At 37.9% G+C, this 10,104-nt stretch overlaps 1 protein-coding gene across 8 annotated transcripts in view; it reads right to left on the reverse strand.

The window, feature by feature from the left end:
* ZRANB3 (zinc finger RANBP2-type containing 3) overlaps nt 1-10,104 on the reverse strand; it is a 286,620-nt gene that overhangs the window by 30,148 nt on the left and 246,368 nt on the right. For 7 of the 8 annotated variants that reach the window (XM_032250718.1, XM_032250720.1, XM_032250721.1 and 4 more), the window contains 2 exons: nt 5,786-6,200; nt 3,366-3,560 (listed from right to left, as the gene is read on the reverse strand). In XM_032250718.1, the coding sequence (XP_032106609.1) occupies nt 3,366-3,560; nt 5,786-6,200 (610 nt within the window). The remainder of the gene's footprint in view (nt 1-3,365; nt 3,561-5,785; nt 6,201-10,104) is intronic. The other variant, XM_032250717.1, reaches the window with a different exon arrangement.

A 10,104-nucleotide genomic window follows, 5' to 3' on the forward strand; every position in this document is an offset into this window, starting at 1 on the left:
TTGTATTTTTAGTAGAGACGGGGTTTCACCGTGTTGACCAGGATGGTCTCGATCTCTTGACCTCGTGATCTACCCGCCTCGGCCTCCCAAAGTGCTGGGATTACAGGCTTGAGCCACCGCGCCCGGCCTGATAATCTCTTCTTATTTAGCCCTTTTTCAGTCCTACTATCCAGTTATTCTGTAGGAGAGACAGGATTATCAATGCAGGTCTAAATAATAATTATAGTTAACACTTAGTGAGCACACACAATGTGCCAGCCCCTGTTGTAGGTATATATAGTAACATCGTTCAAAAATAAAAAGTACGCTTTACACGGGAAGAAACAGAGGAAGGTTGGGCGTGGTGGCTAACACCTGTAATCCCAGTACTTCGGGAGGCCAAAACAGGTGGATCACGGGGTCCGGAGTTTGAGACCAGTCTGACCAACATGGTGAAATTCCTGTCTCTACTAAAAATACAAAAATTAGCTGGGCGTGGTGGCAGGTGCCTGTAATCCCAGCTACTCAGGAGACTGAGGCAGGAGAATCACTTGAACCCAGGAGGCAGAGGTTGCAGTGAGCTGAGATTGTGCCATTGCACTCCAGCCTGGGTGACAGAGCGAGACTCTGCCTCAAAAAAAAGAAACAGAGGCACATTAACTTACCTATGGTCACATGGCTAGTAAAAGGACTTAAAACCAGCAAGCTGGCTCCAGGGCTTATGCTCTTACCTTCTCTCACAGTTCATCAGTGATCTTTTAAAGTACCTTCCCAGATCTAGAAGTCTATGATTTGTTTGCCATTTCTACTTGGCAATGTCATCACACTATTATTTTTCTAATCAAGGCATTGGCCACTTTATAAACTTGGTTTATGAATTATTCCCTTATTTTGTAAATTCAAAATGTACTTTAATATCTCTGAAACTGGCATGTCTTACAGTCAATAACAACATGGCATTTTACAATCATTGCTGGCCAAGTGGCAGTTGTAAAGTAGTTGTCAATGCCTTAGTATGCATGAGCTGAGTCATAGCTGTAATACTGTTGTCACTTTTACATTACATGAGGTAAAGGCATTGTCACTATATGTACTGACTTTATTACCTTTAAAATGTCTTTCATTTTTTTCACTAAGAGTTGGTATTGAAATGAAAAGTTACTATGTATACCATAAAACTTGGATACAGAGCAGGAGAGTAGAAATTTGATATTAAAGGAGCAAATGTGTATTACTGGAGGAATAACCAAAATATCTTATTTTCTTGTAAAGGAAAAACTGAGTGCTTCATGGTACTGAAGGAAATGAGATCTCTGCAAATAGGAGAAGCTGTCTTACATTCGGTTACTGATATGTACAAAAGGATTGCCTATTACATGCCAAACAAACCAATCAAAAGCAGGAGAAATTGCCAAATCTCTCAGAACAAATGAAAGAAATGTCAAAGCAACAGAGGATGATGTGGTCTGGTCTGGGCTATCATTAAGGTATTGTGTCATAGCTTAATTGGCAGTTTTCTTTTCTTTCTTAATGATACAGAAAATAAGTACATCTCATTATCAGTATATCTTCAGATTTGAAGAACTATGCATTAATGCTTGAAGATCAGAAGCCATTCTTTAATAAAAATAACTGTAACAAGAATTCCAAATCAGTTGATATTCATTCTTGATAGCTATTAGCTACATTAGGGAACATAGTTCTTTTTTCAGTGATGCCAGGAGTGTAATTCAATGGTTTGAAACTATAGATGATGCACCTATGGTCATTCTTCCAAACTTCTAGAATTCCAGAGAGAACAAAATTACTCTAGTTCTAAAAGAATATATATAAGTAGAATAAGCATTTAACATAGTGTGCCTCGTTTGTCTTCTGCCTTTTTTTTTTTTTTTAAATAGAGATGGGGTTTCTCCATGTTGGTCAGGCTGGTTTTGAATTCCTGACCTAAGATGGTCTGCCTGCCTTAACCTCCCACAGTGCTGGGATTATAGGCGTGAGCCACCACACCTGGCTTCCTGTTTGTTTTTTATGGAAATCCATGCTAGTGGAAAGATGTGAAACATACCTCTTATGTGGAATTCTCAGCCCAGTGATCTGAAAAGTCAAAAAAGGGAAGTGGGAATAGGTAAGGGGTAAATGCTGGCATTGTCTGGAGTGAATAAGGCCAAAGCAAATTTCATTGGCAGAATAGAACTTCAAAAGTCTAGTGATTTCTAAAAAGCATTTTTAAGTACAAGCTAACACATTTTCATTAAGAGATCAATGTACAACTAACATGCCAGTATTTCCCTGCCATAGATGACAATTGCCAGGTATTGGTTCCTAGTCTGATGTATAGTTCACTGAGCCATATGCTGCCCCACAACCAGAATTTCATCAGCACTTGAATTTCTCACAATGAGACCAAGAAAACCAGAGACAAAAAACAGTACAACCCACCTGAGTCTACACTGTCTACTTAAAAGCTGCTAAAATTAATAGACCTAAACAGATCCATTCCAAGACATTCTTTGGGAAAACCTTGAAGAGTTAGAAGGAAGGCAGAAAGAAGAAGAAAGGAGGATGCCTTGAGCTCAGAAATTCTTAAATGAACATTTCATTTTAAAGCTGAGCCATACTCCAAATTATATCAGTATTTAATAGCAACTAACTTAGAAGAAAAACTTCAACAGTTTCATTCCAACAGTTGGGTTTGTTTTAATAAGAATATCAATCTGTAGGTTACTATGGTCACTAAATGAGTAACCCCAAAGTACTCAGTCTCTTGCCAGCTGGCCCATAAATGATAGTGACGTATGACATACAGGCTGATATTTGCTAACCGTCACAGCTATAAATAATGAATGGAATCGACCAAAAAGTAAATAAATCCGAAACACTGTATGGTTGGCTCCAAAGGCAGTCATGATTCAATCTTGACACTATGTTCCTTAAAAACAGTTTCTTTAAAATACTTTTTAAAAAATATGCCAATTAACTGTAGCCATTTACAAGAATTTTTGTGTAAACGATTAATGATATGCTAAGTGTTAGTTAATTATCTGTCAGTCTTACTATTTTGTCCCAAAGCACCTCCCAAATATCAAAACAACACTGTCACTGTGTGAATGAGTTAGGCTTGGCTGAGGCTGGGCAACAGGCCTGGTGGCAGCACATGTAGCTATTTATCGATTTTGCTCTATGTGTAATGTCTGAATGCCAACAGATAGATTCAGCTCTTCCAGCCATCTGGTGTTTAAGTATGTAGTTACAAATGGTTGGTATTTTTAATACAAAAGAGAGTAAAAGGAACCTGGAACAAGGTAGTAATTACAAATCTAATAACAGTATTATGTGTGAAAGTACATGGTTATTATTTGGATGCTAGAAATGGAAACAAGACTTACCATTACCTGGCTGGGGTGTAAGTCTGTCTTCTTTCTCAATTTTTAATGTTTCTTCCTTGCTGTCAGCCAACTGGTCAGGTTCTGACTGTGCAAGGACTTGTTTTTCACAGTCTAAGATAGTTTGAACTTCGGAGGTATCTTTCAGAGAATCATCCTTCTCATTTTTGTTTTTATCCTGGCTATGGTTGAGGCTATCTATTTGCATAACAATTAAAATCAAAATTATTACAAAAATATAATAATTTACATTTAAAAGTAAAGTAAAAAGACTGTAACAGCTAGGTCTTATAAAAAGAAACAAAGTGAATAACGTTTATTCATATGTTCAAAACATTTATCAGGAGCCTACTATATATACCCAGTACTATTCTAGATGCTGAAGAGACAGCAGGAACAGGACAGAGAAATCCCTGCATTCTAGGCTCCATTATAAGTGGCAGAGATAGACAATAAAATAAACAAATACGAAAATAGTATATTTTCAGATAAAGAGAACACAACTAAGTTTTTTTTGTTTTTGTTTTTGTTTTTTTAAGTAAGAAGGTTTTGGAGAGCATTACTATAGCAAAAGTCATTAGGACCAAGCTCTAAGAGGAACTCCATTTGAGCTGAGAGCTGTTCATGAATCTAGAAAGCTTGGACTCAGGCCTATATTCTTGGTCTAAATATTCTAAATGTAACTGGAAGCCATTAAAGAGTTTTAGGCAAAGGAATAATAACAAACTAAGTTTTTAAAGGATCACTTTCGCTGTTGTGCACAGAAGGATCAGATTAATATGGAGGCTACTGAGTTATGGGAGAAAGATGGTGGCTTTAGAGTAGGATGGTAGCAATAAAAATAAAGTGCTTGGAATCAAGATTTATTTTGGAGGTTACTCGATGGGTTGAGTGTAGGAGGCAAGAAAGAGACCAAAGATACAGGCCAGGTTTTTAGCATGATGTAGTAAAGATCAGGGAGGAGATCTGGGTATTAGATGTGGCAGTCGTAGTAATATAAATCTAATATATTTTTATATACAGTAATATCACTGTTACTTAGAATATTTACTTCTCTCTAATCAGACTTTCGTATTCACAAAAGGTAGTTTTTATTTTTTTTAAGTTGCTTGACAGATTCCTTATTAAATCATGGGTCTAGAAATTTTCATTTTTGCTTTTGGTATCGCAAAGGAAAAATCAGAACTATAAAATCCATATTAAACTGATTTTTGTTGCTAAATCATTCAACTTATACATTTAATGTGAACTGACATTATTTTATAGTTACAACAGAGCTTATTTTTATTGCCTATAGCAGTTGGGAACTGCATGGAATCATGCTAATTGTGACAGAGATATTACATGAAATAAGCACACGATTCCAATTTAGTTCACAGACAACAGGTGCCCACATACAAATATAACCACCCAGATGGCAGACTTGTCAATTTTGGTAGGAGCACCCAGAAGTGAAAGAAGGAAGACTCAGCTTCTCCCTATATTTTCCTTCAAATCAAAATTAAGAAAGAGACGAGAGCAAGGCAAGAAAAAGGAATGGCAATATCAAAATTTATATCTTAGCTGCACCTTTGTCGATGCTAATATTTTGAAGAATTAATGTATGATGCAAAATCAGATGTGTACAATTATTAAAACTCATAAATTAAACGTATACTTCCAGTTTCCAAAACTGTCAACTTGGCATTTTTATTATTATAAAAATGCTCTCTAGAATTGGAAACAAGAATACTAATGATCTTTTTGTTATGACAACCATGGGTATTAATAATCATTTCGTAAAGTAAACATCAGAAAATGGTATCCCATGCTATAAAAACGTACTTGAGGTATATTTCTTATTTCTGACTTTAAAATATGTTTTAGAAAAGAATAAACTAAAAAAAGAAAAAGACACCAAATTGGTTCACAAATGAAGGCTGATCTATAGAGGAATTTTGATGCTTTGACAAGCAAAAACTATGGCACAATGTATACTGACTAGGCAAAGAAGCTACATTAGATTATTTTGCTATTTAAACATAAAAATAATCCATAATTTCCTTAAAAACATGTATTATCTACAGAAGAGAGAAAACAGCAGGTCTATGAGTATAAGGCCTATTTGCTACCATAGCAACAGAGCTTCTACTCCTGCCCACTGAATTCATATCCTGCTGACATTAATCAGAAACGTCCATTTGTGCCAAATTAATGCCGTATCACAGACGCTTGGGGATATACATTCTTGACAGAACCGGGAGCTTTTCACATTCCACAAGGGATAAATTCAGTCTTCACTATATGAAGCTCTTATTCCAGTTTGAAAGCTAAAGTTGTGCTGAGTCACACTAACGTTGGATAACAGCAGTCTCTAAAAGCACAGGTTATCTGAAGACACCACTAACAGCCCTTACCTCCATGGTCACCTTCTATATACTCACCAGCACTGCCTTGAGGATTCTCACACATTTCACAATAACGTAACACTGAATTATTGATATAGGTGCAGAAACTACATTGCCAGCCCTCTACAGGAAAGGTTGGGGTGGTTGACTGGGCCTTGGCCTCCTGGACACTTTCCATGAGTGGAGTTCTGATTTGTCTGGACTGAGATGGTGTTTCTTCTGAGGGACTGTAGTGGTCATCCGTGGTGACCAATTTCAATCTTTTAGTTTCAGGTTCAACATCACTTTCATGATCGATGATATCTCTTGCAGTTATTTTTGTAGGGTCTGATGACACTACAGTATTTTCCTCCTGGAAATTCTTTGATTCATAGCAGGAGGTCATCAACTGTCTTTTTTTAAGTTGTGGTAAAAAAAATGATCGAATATCATGCTGTTTCTCTTTTTCAAACTAGGAAAAGCAAACAGTAGTTATCAAAGAAACAATCTAATATGTTCTTCTTAAATGAAAGAGCTTAACAAAATATTTTAATTAACCATATTGCCTTATCCCTTGAATACCTTTTTGGAAATGAATTCATTATGCTCTGACCCTTCATATATCTCTGTCTATATAGGTATATATATGTAAAACATATCCATGTACTTCCCATGTCTAACTTTTTCCTTAGCACTTACTGTGTGTCAAACACTTTACATATATTAAGTTATTTAATCCTCATGTCAGCTGTGAGGTCAGCACTATTATTATTATCACATTTCAAATTAGGAAACTGAAGCTTTAGAGAGGTAAGATAACTTGGTTAGAGAGGTTATATAACAAAAACATACTTAATATGTTACCCTGGATGTATGTCAGGAAAAAAAGGCAGTTATGTATTTGAATATTTCAGGTCAATCAAGGACCTAAAAAAATGCTTTCACACTCAAATTAATAAACACAATGTTCACAAATAATGTTATTCATGTGAAAATGTTTTCTTGACCAGGAAGCATTCTTCAAACAGCACAAAGGCTGTTAATCAGGCTGGGTGTGGTGGCTCATGCCTGCAATCCTAGAACTTTCGGAAGCCAAGACGTCAAGATTGCTTGAGCTCAGGAGTTCAAGACCAGCCTGGGCAACATACTGAAATCCTGTCTCTACAAAAAATAAAAAATAATAAACCCCAAAACAAAAATTAGCCAGGAGTGGTGGCGTGCACCTGTAGTCCCAGCTACTTGGGAAGCTGAGGTGGGATGATTGCTGGAGCCTGAGAGGTTGAGGACTGGGACTACAGGTGCACACCACAACACCTGGCTAATTTTTGTATTATTAGTAGAGACGGGGTTTTACCATGTTAGCCAGGCTGGTATCAAGCTCCTGACCTCACGTGATGCACGGGCCCCGGCCTCCCAAAGTGCTGGGATTATACGCATGAGCCACCACGCTTGGCCAATGCTGTGTGAATTCTGAGACTAGGTCATTGAAGGTAATATGGCTTCCACTTGGCTGGCCCTCTGTCCCTCCCTTTCTTTCTCTCTTGGGACACTTGCCTTCGGAAGTGCCCACCATTGGTGTGAGGAAACCCAGGCCACATGGAGAAATCCTGCGGTGTTCCAGTTGACTGCCCCAGAAAAACCCCCAGGTAAGAGACAGCACCAACTGCCAGACATGTGAGTGAACAAGCCCTCAGAGAAGTTTCAGTCCCTAGCCTGGGGTGTTTTCCAGCAAAAGCCACAGTCATCCTGGAGGAGACATGTCATCCCTGTTGTACGCTGGTTGAATTCTGCACCCATAGAAACTGTAAGAAATGATATATGGCTATTGTTGTCTTAAGACACCAAGTTTTGGAGCAATTTGTTATGCAGTAATAGATAACTAAGACAGACACTGTAGATAATGATAACAAAATACCATATATTATAAATAATATTTTACATAATGATTATCAGTACGTCTTAGTGGTACTGCATAAGACAGAATTATAAAATTCATAGAAACATCTCAAATTATTGCTGTAAAAAAAATAAAATAAAATTCATAGAAACAGAAAGATTAGTGGTTTCCAGAGGCTAGAGGACAAGAAGAAATGGAAAGTGATTGCTAAATGATTATAGAACCTCTGGGGTAATGGAAAATCTTTGGAAACACTGGTGGAGGGTGCACAATACTGTGAATGTAATGCCACTAACTGTACACTTAAAAATGGTTAAAATGGCAAATTTTATGTTACCACAGTATAAAAATTTGCAACAAAAAAAGGAAGCAAAAAAATAAGGAAGGAAAATTTAGGAAATTAAATTAGTAAAATTAAAACATGTCATAATAGGGAAAAAGCGCTCCCCTACCCCTCTACTTCCCATAATGTAGAACTCTTTTTTTGCTTGACTGTTAATTTATACATTTTACATACTATAAAAAGTTATCTAATTAGTTGCAGAAATATACGTAATTCAGATAAAGACAAAGAATGAAATCATTAACCACGAGACATCATTTTTAGAACAATGCAAAAGGGAAATTCTAAAAAAAAAGAAAAAGAGAAAGGGTGGGCCGAGTGCGGTGGTTCACACTTGTAATCCCAGCACTCTGGGAGGCCGAGGCAGGCGGATCATAAGGTTAGGAGTTTGAGATCATCCTGGCCAACACGGTGAAAACCTGTCTCTACTAATAATACAAAAATTAGCCGGGCATGGTGGTACACACACCTGTAGTCCCAGCTGCTTGGGAGACTGAGGCAGAAGAACTGCTTGAACCAGGAAGGCAGAGGTTGCAGTGAGCCGAAATTGCGTCACTGCACTCCAGACTGGGTGACAGAGTGAGACTCTGTCTTACTAAAAAAAAAAAAAAAAAAAAGCAGGGGAGGGTGGAAGAAAGCAGAGAGATTAATTGGCTGTGGCTGGTGAAGTCTGGTGTTTTTTTTTTTCTAAAAAGTAACAGGCTGAGTATAGTAGCTCGTGCCTGTACTCCAGTATGTCGGGAGGCCAAGGCAGAAGGATTGTTTGAGACCAGCCTGGGCAACATAGCAAGATCTTGTCTTTACAAAAAATAGAAAAATTAGCCAGGTGTGGTAGTGCATGCCTGTAGTCCTAGCTACTTAGGAGGCTGAGGAAGGAGAATTACTTGAGTTCAGGAGTTCTACACCAGTCTGGGCAACATGGAAAGACCCTGTCTCTTAAAAAACGTAACAAAGAAACAGAAATAATTAAATATTTAAAGAAAATACTCTATTCTATACAATAAAACTGCAAAAAGAACTTGCAGAATTTTGAAAATACTAGCAAATGTTAAGCAAACATGAACAAACTCTATCAGCTATTTCTAGTTAAACCATACTGTTTTTCCACAAGAGGTAAACTTTCTGTCCTTGCCTATTTAGAAATGAGTTGATTTTGTCCTCATCCTTATTCAGTAGTTTTGCTGGACATACGATTCTCCTCAAATCCTTCCTTTGTGAGACAGGGTCTTGCTCTGTCACCCAGGATGGAGTGCAGTGGTGCAATTACAGCTTACTGGAGTCTCAACCTCCTGGGTTTAAGCAATCCTCCCACCTCAGCCTCCTGAGTAGCTGGGACTGCAGGAGCATGCCACCATGCCTGGCTAATTTTTGTGTTTTTTTGTAGAGACGGAGTTTCAACATGTTGCCCAGATTGGACCTGAACTGTTGAGCTCAAGCAATCCACCTGTCTTGGCCTCCCAAAATGGTGGAATTACAGGCATGAGCCACCATGCCTGACCTCTCAAATCCTTAAAGGTATTGTTCTGTTTTCTCCCAACATCTGATGATGCTGCAGATGTTCCTTTGTAGGCTGCACATTTTTGCTTTCTTTTAGAGGTCTTCAGGAACTTTTATTTCTGGTGTCTTAAAATATCACAGTGATCTACCTCTATATAATCTATATTTATATGCCTTAAAAAATTCTGCTCAGCATCCAAGATACCTTATTAATTTTGAATACTATTATCTTTACCTTTTAAAAATTTATATTATTCTTTGCTAGTTCCTTCCTCTTAATTTTCTCTTTTCTCTTTTTCTGGCATTCCTATTAGTAGAATGTTGGACTTATACATTTATGTCTTAAATTTTACTCTAGGCCGGGCGCGGTGGCTCAAGCCTGTAATCCCAGCACTTTGGGAGGCTGAGGCGGGTAGATCACGAGGTCAAGAGATCGAGACCATCCTGGTCAACATGGTTAAACCCCGTCTCTACTAAAAATACAAAAAATTAGCTGGGCATGGTGGTGCGTGCCTGTAATCCCAGCTACTCAGGAGGCTGAGGAAGGAGAATTGCCTGAACCCAGGAGGCGGACGTTGCAGTGAGCCGAGATCGCGCCATTGCACTCCAGCCTGGGTAACATGAGTGAAACTCCGTCTA

Source organism: Sapajus apella, unplaced genomic scaffold (assembly GCF_009761245.1).
Source record: "Sapajus apella isolate SASKATOON/1434 unplaced genomic scaffold, GSC_monkey_1.0 scaffold72, whole genome shotgun sequence".
Taxonomy (NCBI): Eukaryota; Metazoa; Chordata; class Mammalia; order Primates; family Cebidae; genus Sapajus; species Sapajus apella.